The sequence below is a fragment of the Neltuma alba genome, unplaced genomic scaffold (assembly GCF_004799145.2).
Source record: "Neltuma alba isolate B1F8T4 unplaced genomic scaffold, ASM479914v2 tig00012695_pilon, whole genome shotgun sequence".
In the NCBI taxonomy this organism is placed as follows: Eukaryota; Viridiplantae; Streptophyta; class Magnoliopsida; order Fabales; family Fabaceae; genus Neltuma; species Neltuma alba.
The window spans coordinates 37,380-52,606 of NW_021637122.1; the positions used below are offsets into that span (position 1 = coordinate 37,380).

The 15,227-nt window shown below is 36.8% G+C and overlaps 3 protein-coding genes across 4 annotated transcripts; 1 reads left to right on the forward strand and 2 right to left on the reverse strand.

Annotated features, from left to right (window-relative positions):
• Positions 1-1,371: 1,371 nt before the first annotated feature.
• On the reverse strand, positions 1,372-3,338 carry LOC114729969 (cysteine desulfurase, mitochondrial). 2 transcript variants are annotated; one of them, XM_028916988.1, is made up of 2 exons: positions 3,283-3,338; positions 1,372-3,189 (listed from the first exon to the last, which is right to left on the reverse strand). In XM_028916988.1, the coding sequence occupies exon 2, from the start codon at positions 3,136-3,138 to the stop codon at positions 1,762-1,764; it is 1,377 nt and encodes a 458-aa protein (XP_028772821.1). In that variant the 5' UTR covers positions 3,139-3,189; positions 3,283-3,338; the 3' UTR covers positions 1,372-1,761. The 2 variants fall into 2 exon arrangements, with proteins under 2 accessions (XP_028772821.1, XP_028772822.1); XM_028916989.1 differs by having other exon boundaries at positions 3,287-3,315.
• Positions 3,339-4,229: 891 nt separating this feature from the next.
• On the forward strand, positions 4,230-7,471 carry LOC114729968 (uncharacterized protein DDB_G0290685-like). Its single transcript, XM_028916987.1, has 2 exons — positions 4,230-4,405; positions 4,979-7,471. Exon 2 carries the CDS (start codon positions 5,022-5,024, stop codon positions 7,170-7,172), a length of 2,151 nt encoding a protein of 716 aa, XP_028772820.1. The 5' UTR covers positions 4,230-4,405; positions 4,979-5,021; the 3' UTR covers positions 7,173-7,471.
• Positions 7,472-9,857: 2,386 nt separating this feature from the next.
• LOC114729971 (cytochrome c oxidase subunit 6a, mitochondrial) lies at positions 9,858-13,720 on the reverse strand. Its single transcript, XM_028916991.1, has 4 exons — positions 13,519-13,720; positions 12,482-12,588; positions 12,132-12,174; positions 9,858-10,007 (listed from the first exon to the last, which is right to left on the reverse strand). The coding sequence occupies exons 1-4, from the start codon at positions 13,631-13,633 to the stop codon at positions 9,973-9,975; spliced, it is 300 nt and encodes a 99-aa protein (XP_028772824.1). The 5' UTR covers positions 13,634-13,720; the 3' UTR covers positions 9,858-9,972.
• Positions 13,721-15,227: the final 1,507 nt, after the last annotated feature.

Consider the following 15,227-nt stretch of genomic DNA (forward strand, 5'->3'; position numbering starts at 1 on the left):
AGTTTGGTGCAAATCTCTCAAAGTCAAACAAAATGGTGCATCTCAGAGGGGAGCTCCTGGAGTGAGCAATAATTTTCAATTTGCAATTTTGCATGGTAACTGACAAACAAAAACAAACGGCTATAACCCTCAAAAAGGGTCTAAGAAAAAGGAAGCCAATACCTGTAGTAATAGTTACAGTACTACTTCAGATCCGCGGGACAGACCTCACATTACAAAACAATTGAACTATTATTTTCACATAAAATTTAATGTCATGTATTAGTATTTAACATAATACTGAAAAATTGGGTGAAATTGCTGACTCTGTAGGGTGATCGAAATCGTTCACCCAATCACAAACTGTAAACGTGTAAACAAGATCGAACCTGCTCGTGCTTAAACTATAACCATTATTCAGCATCGTAATTTGCCAAAAAAGTGTATTGAATACCAGGAACACGTAAAAGGCATGTTTAAGCAAAATTTCCGTTTTACATCACCTTGTGTCTTTTTGGAATATTATAGAAAGCGAAATATTGATGACCAATGATTTATTCATGCGTAGTTGAGAACCAAATCAGTTTAACTATCTTCACGGGGCATCATCCATGTACAGACAAAATGAATACCAGCTTAAATCATTGAAAAGGGTACTTCAAGTAAAAGGCAATTACTCAACCCAAGTAGAAATATTTCCATTGAAAAGAGTTTTTCACAATAAAAAGGTCCTGAGAGTAGGCAAAAATCAAAATTTGACCATTTAAATCGACACAAAGTAAACACGGATGAAGTTATTCCACATGCTTGCAAGTCTAAAGGCAGGGTATTGCGGACCCTCAACGCTTGTAAAATTGATATTTTACTCTGGAACATACAACAATTTCCGAAAGCCACGCTATGATTGTGCTAGTTCTAAGCTCAAGCTATTTTCATTCTCTCCCCCGCAAGAAAAAATATACAAATTTCTGCTCCAACTCCAAATTAAGCATGCTCTGACAATCATCATCATGAGCACATGTTATTCAAGTTCGACAATATATACTTCTATGGCTATCATTTTATCATGTGTGTTCCCAGATCATGATGGCTAGCACGAAATTCAACAAAAACCAAGAACAGGCTACCCCAACCAGATTGTATTGCAAGATCCTTGTTTCTTACGGCTAAATAAATTTCCAGCTCATATGACCCCAGTCTGAAACATCTAATAAGTGAAGACAGTTAATCTGTCAATGATATTATCAATACCACCTTCCCCTCTATTGAAGACTTGATGTAGAGGAAGGTAATAACCTCGTGGAACCTAAACTTTTAAGAGATAGAAACACGGGCAACAACTAGGTTTGAGTTTTGAAATAAACAGAGGACAAACTTTCAGTCCAAAGCGAATTTATAGGGTACCAAACTCTTCAATTGAGATATGGAATAAATTTCAAACTCCAAATATAATATGGCAGACACACAAAGATCCATCATGAATGAAACAAGAAAAGGTGGTCAAAATTAGATCATCTGTTGTCCATGTCATGTCATTATCCTCTAAGTTCAGTATCTGCCAATAAAATACACTCATTACTCAGAACACATTATCCACAGCCATGCGTAAGCCAAGATCAAAAGTATTACACCGATTTCACATTCTACGTTCCATTCTATAGGGATACCTGGATGAACAATAGCTATTTATTTGGTTGAGCAGACAAACTATTTGACTGTCTCCAGGGGACATAATCCACGTCCCACAATGCCCGAGCAATCTATGCGATCATCGCAACATAATCAGTGTTGAGCCCACTGAATATCCTTGATGTTGACGCCTTCCTTCACCATTTCATAAAGCGGGCTCATTTCTCTCAACTTCTGCACTTGGTGAACCGTGAGCTCGACTGCCCTGTCAATCTCTGCCTCTGTAGTGAACCTGCCAATACCAAATCTAATAGAAGTATGAGCCATGTCCTCATCTACTCCCAGTGCCCTCAAAACATACGAGGGCTCCAAACTCGCACTAGTGCAAGCACTGCCACTCGAGACGGCCACCTCCTTCAGCCCCATCAGTAAACTCTCCCCTTCAACATATGCAAATGACAAATTCAAATTTCCAGTGTAGCGCCTCTCCATGCTTCCATTCACCACCACCCCTTCCAATTTTTCTCTAATCCCATTCAATAATCGTTCTTGCAAAGCAGAAATTCTCTTATGATCATAATCCATTTCCTTCATTGCCAGCTCACACGCAGCGCCCATCCCCACAACCAAAGGTGTAGGCACTGTCCCGCTCCGAATTCCTCTCTCTTGTCCACCACCATTCATTTGGGGCTCAACTCGAATCCTTGGTCTCCTCCTAAGATACAATGCTCCAACACCCTTTGGCCCATAAATTTTATGCCCACTCAATGACATCAAACTTACGTTCCACTTCTCTACATCAACTGGAATCTTTCCCAAAGCTTGTGCAGCGTCGGTATGAAAGGGAACATTAAACTCCTTGCAAATTTTGCCAATTTCCTCAACAGGCTGAACTACCCCAATCTCGTTATTAACGGCCATGACAGATACAAGACCTGTATCAGGCCTAATAGCCGACCTGAGCTTCTCCAGGTCAATGATTCCATCGGACCCAACTGGAAGATACGTGACATCGAATCCCTCCTGCTGAAGATGGCGGCACGAGTCAAGCACACATTTGTGCTCCGTCTGCGTTGTTATCACATGCCTTTTCTTGTCCTTGTAGAAATGCATGACCCCCTTTACGGAGATGTTATTGGACTCCGTTGCGCCAGAGGTGAACACAATTTCTTTTGGGGAGGCGCCAATCAGAGATGCTACTTGAGCGCGAGCGTTTTCGACTGCCAAATCGGATTCCCAGCCATACATATGCGTACGAGAGTGAGGATTACCGAAGCGAGACATGTTGTAGGGAAGCATCGCATCGAGCACTCGAGGGTCTACGGGAGAAGTTGCTTGCACATCCAGATAAAGAGGCCTTCCAGAAATTTTCACACCTTTCATAGTGATGCCCGTTGAATCCTCATGGTGTTGGGGCTCCGCCGCAGCAGTCGCCGCCGCCGCCGCTGTGGACAGATGTTGACGGCGGAATTGATGGGCGAATTTGGTGAGTTGTTGGCGGAGACCGGAAGCAATCAGCTTCGAGGTCATTGGGTTGGACACTGACGGAGAAAGATTCGGTAGCTTACCAGTTTAGGGTTGCTGCTTGGTGAAGAAATAGCAGACGACTTTCTCAATTCCCAATCTCAGTGCACAAATCACTGTAATACGAAAATAGGGATAGAGGATTCGCACCTACCTTCCTTCGCGTGGAATATGGATCCTCGGCTCTATCTTCCAATGAGAAAGAACCTTTCTTGTGAGAAGAGATATTTGCTCCAGGATTTTGCTTTGTGCGTCACTGTGTAGTTTATTAGTGTAGTCGACAACCCTAAGGGCCTGTTTGGTTCGAGAGGAGGGAGGGAGAGGGGAGGTTTCATCTTTATCTTAGGATAATATATTTTTTATTTGAAATAAATATTACTCCTCCGGTTCTTATTATAAGACTCAATTTGACTTTTTATTTGGTCCTAATTATAAGACCCAATCCATTTTGTCTCTTATATTTATGCATTTTTTTTCCAAAATAATCCTTTTAATAATGATAGTTTTAGCCAATATATTTAATTAGCAAGGATATTTTAGGAATGACAACACTTATTTATTATAAATAACCAACTTAACTTACTTCCTTAATTTCCTCAAATAAGTCAATTGGGTCTTATAATTAGGACCAGAGGAGTATAATAATATATTTTATGGATAGAAGTGGAATATTAAAAAAACCATAAGAGTATAATGGTCCAAAATTTTGGCTCCCCTCCAAAAACTCCCAATTTGGAGGGGAGCCAAAATGGGGGAGGAAGGGGACATTTTAGCTCCCCTCCCCTCCAAAATTTTTAACCAAATGAGGGGAGGGGCTCATTTTCCCTCCCCTCCCCTCTCCTCCCCTCCAACCAAACACACCCTAAAAGGTGTGGGGTTCTGTAGATGCCACGTGTCCACTTCCTATCCGTTGGTGTATGACGGTGCTCCAAAGGTGCTTCAAATCGACGTCGTTTATTGCACAACTGGCTGATAATAATTACAATTAATTAAACCAATTTTCAAAAGTTAGGCTTTCAAATCAGTCCACTTAGCCCACGCTCATTAGTAAAGAATTCCGTTCAACAAGCCTACACCACGTTCCATTGCATTTGTGGGTTAAGATCTATAATAAGACTTCGACCCACTTGGCTAAGGTGGTGAAAGATCACATCTTGATCTTCGCAACGTCGAATTGTTCCTTCTCAGCTTCTACCTCCATTTCTAATAAAAGAAAGGGACCGTTTCTTTGCGTAGATTGCTCATTTCGAAATCAGCAGGCTGCTTCTTCCGGGTATGTTATTTTTGTGTTTTATCAGTTCCAAAGTTATTGTCAGGAAGGTTTTTGAGTTTCGGTGATGTCGTAATTCAGATACATTGTTTAGAATACTTGTCAAGATCTGTGTGGATCTGTGAGTAGCTTTGAGTTTTGACCCTGTCTCGTTCATGCTTTAAACATTCTTTTCTCCATTCGAGTTGGCTGCAGACTTGCAGAACACCAATATGTCTGTTTTTCCTGTATTGTGCATAAGATTCGATGATCTGAAACTAAACTACAAGATGTAGTTAACTTTGCCTGTGTAAATGGTCCGCGAGGGGTCAATATTTTTTACTGATGGTGGATTCCTGCGATGAGCAAAAATCCTTGCTTCATTAGTTCTCAGATGTACAAATATTTCCTTATATGAACTGTAATCTGTAGATTGTATGAAGTCCCCTGTATTATATGTCGATATAGAATTTCCGCTTGCTTGAGGATATAACGCGGCGTGTCTTCTTGCCCCCCCCCCTTCCTGATCTGATTTATGGTTGAGTTGCTATTTTTGATAATTAATAGCCTGTTATAGAGATTGCTCAATATGGGCAGGTATTCGGGGAAAAGTGAAGTTTGAGGGAGAGGAATCTCCATCATGTTCAAGTCGGCTCAGAGGAACCAGAGATCCAGAGGCTTCAAGGTGAAGCATGCACTACAATTATGTGTTGCGCTTGGCCTTTGTGTCTGGCTGGGTTACCAAATCAAACAATCTTATGAGAAGAAAGTATCATATGGGGAAAGCACACGAACCAGCGGCGAGACTGTGAGGTTGGGGAGGAAGGATCTCAACCCGCGCACAGAGGAAACCTCCATCATAGATGCAAGGCATAGGGAGGAGGAGGATGAAGAAAGCAAGCATGAAGAGCAAAACAAGATGGATGATACTAATGGCGTGGATAATGAGATTTCAACCCAAAAAGCTGAGCAAGAAAACACAGAAGGGGATTCTGAGCGTCAAGAGGAGTCAGTAGATCAAGAGAAAGCGAGTGAACTGAGTTCTGAAAATGCTGGGACGGGGCAGGAAGGTGAGGCGGATCAAAAGAAATTTGGCGACGAGAATGGCGTAAATGATAGCCAGGGAAATGATAATGAAGAGAAGAAGAATGAAGAGAACAAAGAGACAAGGGAGACTAGAGAGAACGAAAGTCAGCAAGAGAATGGAGAGGCAAAAGAGACAGAGAACCACGAGAATGAAGAAAAAAGAACTGCAGTGAGGGAACAAGAGAAGAATGAAGAGAACAAAAATGAAGTGGAGAACAAAGAGACGGGAGAGACTAGAGAGAACGAGAGTCAGCGGGAGAATGTAGAGGCAAAAGAGACAGAGAATAAGGAAAATGGAGAAAACAGCACCGAAGTGAAGGAACAAGAGAAGAAGAATGAAGAGAACAAAGATGAAGTGGAGAACAAAGAAAATGGAGAGGCTAGAGAGAACGGGAATCAGGAAGAGCATGTAGTGGCAAAAGAGACAGAGAATAAGGAAAATGGAGAAAGCAGCACTGGAGTGAAAGAGCAAGAGAAGAATGAAGAGAACAAAGATGGAGTGGAGAACAAAGAGAATGGAGAGGCAAAAGAGACAGAGAATAAGGAAAATGGGGAAAGCAACACTGAAGTGAAGGAACAATTGGACGATGTTAAAGAGCAAGTTAATGATAACAAAAAGAAAGAGGAGAGCAGCTCATCTGAAAAAGAGCAAGAAGAGGATGAGAAGATTCAGGAAGTGACTTCATCTGAGGATCAAGTCAAGGATGGAGAAAGGAATAATGAGGAGGCTAGAGAGGAGCATTATGCTGGAGATAATGCCGCCAGTGCTGTGGAACACAGAACACAAGATACCACAGATGAAAGTCATAGCAAGACAGAGCAATCTGAAAACAAGGAAAATAATGAGTTTAAGGATGAGTCTAATACCCATGGTACTGAAGAAGCTCATATTGATCAACATGAGTTAGTCTCAAATAAAACAGAATCAGAAAACACTGAGAAGGCTGATTCAGGCAATGGGAACCAAGCATTGATGGAGAGTGATGGACATAAAAGGGATGGGGAGCAAGCTGATTCCACTTCAACATCTTCCTCAGAAAACTATGTCAGCAATGCAACCAATGGAGAGTCCAAGGACTCACCTACTAATGCTGCTGACAAGCAAAACGTTGACAGCAATTCTGACAAGGGAGCGCAAGATAATGTTGTGTCATCCAGTACAGGTGACAACAAAGATGCTAGCCAGGAGGTACAACAAACTTCCTCTGGTGCTTCATCTGAACAGAAGAAAGATGATTCCTCAAAGTCAGAAAATAGTAGTAATTCTGGGCAAAATGACAATGTAAACTCTACTCAGAGCGAAACGGACAGTGATGGAAGCGCTAATAATGGCGTAGAGGCCAACCAGGGACAAGTCAAATCCACTGACACTCCATCAGAACAAAATAAGGAAGAATCCTCTAACTCAGAAAACAGGAATGATGCCAGCCAGAATAATTCAAATGGCAATGAAAATGCTAATGACAATAGAAATGAAAACAAAGACATGACGGTGCCAGGCGTTTCTTCTGATTCCTCAATTTCTGAAGAGAAAGATGCATCTTCCGGGAACAATGCTGATGCAGTGCAGAGTGAGAAACAGAACAATGTTCAAAGCCAGACAAATGAAACTGGAGGTGCTCAAAAAGAATCATCTGTTGCAGGAAACCAGAAAGAAGAATCAACCGATTCCAACTCGCAGGATCAAGTCAGGTCTGAATCTTGAATTTTTCAGAACGTTAACTTGGGAAGGTTGCCAGAGAGACCAATACCGAAAGCAATCACAGTGATGCTTACTGCCACGGAGCTATATTTCAAATAAATCAACTGCAAGAGGCTTCCTGTTATGGTCCTAACCTTTTTTTTCTTTTTTGTTGAGATATGTATTGTTCTGTACGTGGCCAATATGCTATTTAGATTGTTTGGGGGGTTATTGTTATTTGCTGCAGCAATAGAGTTATATGTATAAATCATTTGTTGTTCTTCGTTGTTAAAGTAACAACTTTTACGTATCCATTTCCACTACTATTCGGCCAAAACGCTTTCCCGAAATGTTGATCTTTCTCCTCCTCACCATAGAGTTGGGATACTTGAAGCTTAACTCAGGAATGGATCCGCTCTTTTCTTCTTTTTTCTAAACTTTAATGGTTTAAATTTAACATTTTATAAAAATGTTATTTGAATTGTATTTAAAAAATATATTAATAAATTTAAGCCGTTAAAATTTGATCTAAACAACTCCCAATTGTAAATATAAAAAAATGCTTTATTGTAATAGTTTATAATTGTGAACTATTAAAATCAAATTTTAACTATTTAAATTTATCTATCTATTTTTTATATATAATTATAATAATATTTTTATAAAATGTTAAATTTGAACTATTAAAATTCTAACCGATAATAAAAAGGAAAAAAATGGGGTAGAGAAGGGTAACAGTAGAGATAGAGGAGAGGATCCCTTTCGCTCAACCGTAATACGTTTACCTTTTTCAGTGTCATTGCTTCAGCAGCGGAGTGGCTGCGGTGTATAAAAGTAAGCTCGTGTTCTATTTTACATGGACAAGCTTCACTCTTCTTTTTGACCCAATAAACCTCACTACGACCGATGATCTAACTATAAGTTTCGGGATGCTACTCGGTCAACTCCGCAATTTCTCTGTTCAATGGATTACTTATTCTACTAGCTCCCGTCCCCTTTAACATAGTTACCTAACCTAAATAAATTAAAAAAAAAATTAAGTTAGTTATAGGTATTATTTTTTCTAAAAATATCTGATCATTTATATCACTTAGAGCCACTATAAAACTTTTAATATGTATAACTATTACAAATTTTACTTTAAAAAACAAGTAAAATAAAAAATAAATTAAATTACAATTTTATATTTAATATCAAATTAAATATCAAACTAATTGTTATATTAAAAACAAAAAGCTAGTATAAAGGTACGAGGGAAATCGCAAGGTACGAGTGCATGTGAATCGCATCACTGTTCGGCCACTAACGCTATGTTTGGTACGGGGTTTTCGGAGGGGAGGGGAGGGAAGTTGCTCCCCTTCTCTTTGTTTGGCTAGTATAATTTTTAGAAGGGGAGGGGAGCTCCTCCCTCTCCTCGTTTGATTAAGATGTTTTTTAAAGAGGGGAGGGGTTTTTCTCCCCTCCCCTTCCTTTCTAGCCTCCCCTCCAAAAGTGGGGTTTTTTGGAGGGGAGACGAGAGATGATATTTTAATTCCTTATATGCCCTTTTGATTTGTTAACTTCTGATCAGTCATAAATATTTCTACATAAGAGAGTTCTTTTGAGCATCTAATAAGAGGTTATTAAGATAATTATCTCCAAAATTAGTAAGCATTTGTAAACTTTTTTTCTCTTCTTCTAATTCTAAGAGGCCGTTGGTATTTTCTTTCACCTTCAAGGTCTTTTCTCTGATTGAAATCTATCACTTGTGAGTTTTTGTCTTGATATTCTATAAGTGTGTGACTGTATCTTGTAAATCAAAATTAGTGAATTGTATTATATATATAGTTATATCTTAACAAAATAAAAAGTGAGAAAATTTATTTAAATTTTATAAGGCTAAAATAGTCAATTTTTTATTAGAACAAAATAAGGTATTATTAAAATTGCTCCCTCCCCTCCCCTCCAATCAATCCAAACAGGAGATCATTAAAATCCCTCCCCTCCTTCCCCCTCCCCTCCCTCCCCTTTGTAGCTACCCTCCCCTTTCCTCCCCTCCCCTTCCCTTGATTAAAATCCCTCCCCTCCCCTTCCCTCTATCGAGCCAAACATAGCGTAAGAGAGTGCGCCTCGCTGATTTGATGGTCCCGCTACTATCAACATTGTTCCCCTGAGACCTTCATGCTTAACGTAAAGTTGAACATTATTAAAGAAATATTATAAGGTATTTTTTCAGTCCTGGTATAATATCTAATTGTTAAATTAATTTTGATCCTAAATATAAAATTTATTTTTTATATTTATCAATTTTTTTTAAATATTCCTATGAATCTTTCTTAACTATAATTAAGTAGAAAAAGAAAAAAAATATTAAAAAAGATGATTATGTTATTTTATGAAAAACATGTCATATTTTTTATAACTAACTTACCTAATTTTTTAATCTAATCAAATTAGTTAAATAGATTTTATATTAAATACCGGAAAAGTAGTTTAAAAATCAGACCAATCATTACATTTTGAGCATTTTCAACCAAAATGATGATACCGTATTCCAGTATGTTCAAAGAAGGTGTGAGGATGGGTTCGAACAACTAACGCATACATAACACTGCTTCTAATGCTAGTTGTTGCACCAAACTGGACAAAGCAGAACCAAGTATTCAATTATTTTAAATCCAAGTAAGGGTATGAAACACGACCTAATAAGACTGTCTTGCTACTTGCAAGTTCCACATTAAAATTTATGCAACAATATGAAAATGTTCTATCAAACTTCGACATGGGGCAAGAAATAAGCCAAACAACAGTCACGCGATAACTCCGACTTAACCACCAGATGTTCCTAGTGATGCTTTTTTTCGAAAAGGCCATCTGGACCTGCTTACCCAAAAGAATCCAGTCATGAGCAGGAATTTCAGGCCTCGCGGATTACTAAAATGCAAGCCAGATTGCAATTCTACAAGAAATACAACACTAGCTAACAATAATTAACAATAATATGCATATAATTAAATAAACGACTACTCTTGGTGCTTCGAATAAAATACAAAAGGTGATTCTATAGCTTTTGCAATGTCACTTGTACCTGTGAATAAGAATAACAGTTAATTTAAGTTAGAAGATATCACCAATATTGTTTTCTGAGTAATGGAAAAAGAAATGTCTTTCCATGGATTATACAAACGCCCCCAAAAGTGTTTACTATAATACGATTGATAAATTGACCAAGAAAAGCCCTTGCTTGAACTCATTTTGAACACAGGCTAATCAATTCTCAATTATGACATAGACCTAATAGTATCATGGACTCTCAATCCAACCAAAACCTTTTTGCACACGCAAGCCAAACAGAATAAACTTATCCTTAGAGTTAACGGTAAACTTAGAAAATCTTGAAAAGATGGTCAATGTTAGATTTGAATCATTATTGAAATATGCAAGCCCATGAAAAATGAAACACACCGGCCACTATTCTCATGCTTCAGATGTCATTCCATCCTATCAGATGTATGATATTGATATCTCAAACTCAATGGTGAATTTACAAAAGCAAAAGCAGCTTCCTCCAACAGACTGATCTACGTATGACAGCTGCTCTAGCTGAATATGAGATTACTCAATACTCACAGAATCAGGTACAAACTAAAATATAGCAGCACATTAATGTGTTAAACAGAGAGAAATTGAGCAAAGTCAAATACAAATCTAAAGAATTTTAACATTTAATGAAATTAAATTTTTGAAACTTTCAAGTTGTTGTGGAAAACAACAACAACAAGCAGCTTTATCCCACTAGGTGAGGTCGGTTACATGAATCATATGACGTCATTGTGATCTATTAACAACCAAGTCCTTCGATATGTTGTTGACCAGGAGGTCTCATTTAATGACCTTATTGAATGTTCTTCTTAGTCTTCCTCTGTTTTTTTTTTTATAGGACTCCAAACTGTCTGATCTATCTTCTCACCAAGACCTCCAATGGCCTTCTCTTCATATGCCCAAACCACCTCAAATGATGTTCAACTATTTTCTCTTCGATAAGCGCCACACCTACTCTTGCTCTAATATTTTCATTTCAAATCTTATCTTTTATTGTATAATCACACATCCATCTCAACATCCTCATTTCTACCACCCCAACTTTATACTATTGTTGTTCCTTTATTGCCCAACATTCACTACCCTACAACATAGCTGGTCTTATAGCACTCCGATAAAATTTTCCCTTAAGCTTTGTTGGTACCTTCTTATGGCAAATAACTTCGATAGCTTTCCTCTACTTTAACCAACCAGCTTAAATTCTATAAGAAACATCTCCATCAATTTCACCATCTTCATGTGTAATTGATCCTAAATATTTGAACTTTGACACTTGAGAAATAATTTGATCTCCCGTCTTCACCTCCAAATCACCACTGCCTTGCCTCTTCCAAAACTTGCAATGCATATATTATGTTTTGTTCTTACTCAAGCAAAAACCTTTTGAATCCAAGTTCCTTCTCCATATCTCCAATTTAGAGTTAATTTCTTCTCTTCATTCAGCCATGAGGACCGTGTCATCCACAAAAAGCATACACTTAGAGATTGGATAAGCTCAATTAGAAAATTTAAAACAATAAATAAGTAAGAACTCACAGAAGACCCCTAATGTAGGCCAATATTAATGGGAAAGTTCTTTGTCTCACCTCCAGATGGTTTTACAGTAGTAGTTACTCCTTCATATATATCTTGTATGGTTTTGATATAAGCAACCCGTACACCTTACTTTTCCAAAACCTTCTAAAATACTTCTCTTGACACACGATCATTAACTTTTTCCAAGTCAATAAGAACCTTAGAACTATATGTAAATCCCTTCCTTTACTCTTGTATCTTTCTATTAACCTTCGTAGTAAATAAATTGCTTCTGTTGTGGATCTCCCCCCATAAATAAATTGGTGGGGAACACAATTAAAAAAAAAAAAAATCAAGGCCACACTCAATATGAAAGACACAACATACCCCATGGAAATTCCTTATTGCGGATGTGCAGATATGGGTATGGCTGCATAAAAGTGTAAGGACAAAGTCAAAAACAGGAGGGAAAAAAAAGTATTATTCTGTATGTACGTTGTGCAAGAGTAATTTGGAGATACAACTATAAGGTTATTCTAAATTGGGTTCAAAATGGAATTTGGTTGCACTCATGATAGATGGAGTGTCACACACTGTGCCAAACTACTTGGCCTAAAATAGTGATTGATTGCAATTATCATAGATAAAATGCCATATCAAACATAGAAAAAAAAGTCCATCATTAATGCATGTCTGAGGAACCAAAAAAAAAAAAAATGCATGTATAAATAACTCACAGGGGGCTCTTCATGGTGAGGGTGACCCTTTGATAGGTGATAAACGGCTAAAGCAGTGCATGTAGCAATGCCTAGATAGGTAATCTTCTCCCACTTGGCTGTCTCGTCTGATGCAGTTAATAAAAGAAATGCTTATCAGCAAGCTATATAGAGGAATAACAGTGGAAGCAGGACATTGATAGAGTAGTTATGTGACGATTAGAAGGAAGAGGTGAGGAAGCAGGGGAAATATCAAATGCATAGTAGGCTAGTTGCCAAAATGCAACCTGAAATTCACTTAGTAGACTGAAGCATAAAATTCTAAACAGATAGATAACCACATGAATAACGTGCTAATATATAACAAAGCAACCATAAATCTTTTATGGCTAATTCCAGTTGCTGAAGTGAAACATGGAAATTGCATTCGATGCTGGGATTTAAAATCAAAGAGAGGAAATTCAGGACAATCTAATAGCCAAAATGTAAGTAATCCATCAACTACCAAAAAGTTTGACAAACCTAACCAAAAGCCTAATTGCCTAATATCAAAATTGAGAAAATTTAGTTCTTTAACTGTTCAGTGAATCAAAAAAGCTAATTTCCAAAAAATTGAATCACAGGATTTTCATAGTCAAAAAAGGAATAAGGTCAGAATATCCACAAAGTGACGCAGCAGCAAGACTTAATGATTAACAGTTGCATATTCATATTAAATCAATTTGAATTATCAATCAGAGCCTGATATATCATTTTCACATATCTGTACACCCTTATCCTAATGCAACCACTTTAATCCAATAGTGACCAGCTTCCAAGCTAACCACACGGTTTGCGAAAAAGAACTCAAACCCCACACCAAAAAGAAACCCTAACATTATACAGTTGCGATGATTAGGAAATGATCGACTTTAAACTTGAAATCCAGCAATAGATTGACAAAATTCAATACGGATTGGAAGGTACCACATAAGAATGCGTCAGTTGAGTACATATTGTATTATATATATATAGAGAGAGAGAGAGAGCGTAGGGGAGTAGGGGAGTAGGGGACTAACATTCATCATCGTGATGACTAGATGAAGCGAAGTTTCGCCGGGGAGGAGCCGCGCTACGAGGTCTTCCGCGCACCGCAGCCCGAAGAAGACTGGATCGCACCATGGCCATCGCCATTTCTTCCTACTCGTTCTCTCTCAGTGTGTGACAAAAGTCATGTACCGCGTTGTCAAAGAAATTCCGAAGGGCCGGCAAGCTTATATGGCCCCGAGCCGGGTGACCGGATCTTCCTCGCTGTAGCTGGGATATGCAGGAAATAAAGGCATGATAAAAATAAAATTTAAATATTTTAAATTTTATACGAATGTGTTTTGTATGTTTTGACAGATGCATACCCAAAAAATTGTATGGAGAGGGTGGAGTGCATGGCTAAAGATTCTTTTAATTTTAAGCAAAATAGTTATGATTATTTGACATTAATTCTAATTATTACTCCTTCAATCCTTAATATAAGACCCATTTAACTAATTTGATTATATTAAGAAAGTTAGGTAAGTTAGTTAATTATAAAAATATAAAACGTTTTCCTAAAATACCATAATCATCCTAAAATACCATAATCATCTTTTTTAATACCTTTTTCCTCTTCTACTTTATTATAGTTGAGAGAGCATCCATAAGAGTAATTTAGAAAAAATTGATAAATATGAGGAATTAGTCTTATGTTCAGGACTAAAACCAATTAACAATTGAGTCATATATTAAGGACCAGAAGAGTAGTTTATAAGTGTGATTTATATATGTTAACAATGCTCTACTAGTTTAAATAAACATTTAAATAATTTATATTAATTAAACGTTAAAGAATTGTTTAAAAATACATCACTTTTTATTTGAATTGAACAAAAAAAGTAAGACACATCTTTAGGATTTTCATTCGTAATTCGTTTTCTTCTCACAAAATAGAGTATTTATCATTTCTTTTAACTTCCATTATTATAATTCATTTTGGTATATTAAATTAAAGTCCCCCGCGTTATAAAGAAATAAACATTCTTCTGGGATCTAGCCACGGAGTTTGGGGAAGGGGCTTCTCTTTTCAATTTCCCTCCTCTTACTCTCTTTTTGAATTGCCGGTAAATAAATAACTTATTTTTTATTTAATTTTTAAAAAATTAGATTAGATAAAAATTAAATTGGATAATGTGATTTATGTTTGAATTAGATTTTATAAAATTTAATTTGTAAAAGTAGAAAAGTTATTTGGCTTAATTTTATAAATAGTTAGTTTGTCAAAATACGTTATTTAGATAATTATTAAAAATGCAAGTTTTAGTTATAAAATAACTAAAAAAAGCATAAATTTTATTAAATAATACTTCTTTTAGTTTAAAATATAAGTATCAAATAATAATCATGCACCCTCAAAAAATTAAAACACATTTAATGATTTAACTAACATTCTTATTTTGTGAAAAAGTTTAACTAACATCTTATATTATGAATTGGAAGGACTATTCTTGTGGTCCTATTTATAAGTCATTTCAGGAAAACAACTAAGAAAAATTTAAATTTTATTAACTCTCATTTAAAATTCAATATGTTTTTATTTTATCTTATTTAATATAAATGATACATCATGAAAATAAAATCAACAAATAATAAATAAAGTGTAAAATTGAAAATTGTATATTTAGAGAAAAAGTTCCCTATACGCCTTATAAAAAAAGACAAAATTTTCTTCTCCCCCTATCTTATAAATAGGATATGA

Bases quoted from the DNA above. Each gene is read 5' to 3' on its own strand.
- LOC114729969 (XM_028916988.1), bottom strand. From the start codon at position 3,138: ATGACCTCGAAGCTGATTGCTTCCGGTCTCCGCCAACAACTCACCAAA.
- LOC114729971 (XM_028916991.1), bottom strand. From the start codon at position 13,633: ATGGCGATGGCCATGGTGCGATCCAGTCTTCTTCGGGCTGCGGTGCGC. The intron at 12,589-13,518 runs GTTAGTCCCCTA...TAACTGCATCAG, and splicing joins TAGTCATCACGATGATGAAT to ACGAGACAGCCAAGTGGGAG. The intron at 10,008-12,131 runs GTATGTTGTGTC...TTGGGTAAGCAG, and splicing joins CAATAAGGAATTTCCATGGG to GTCCAGATGGCCTTTTCGAA.
- LOC114729968 (XM_028916987.1), top strand. From the start codon at position 5,022: ATGTTCAAGTCGGCTCAGAGGAACCAGAGATCCAGAGGCTTCAAGGTG.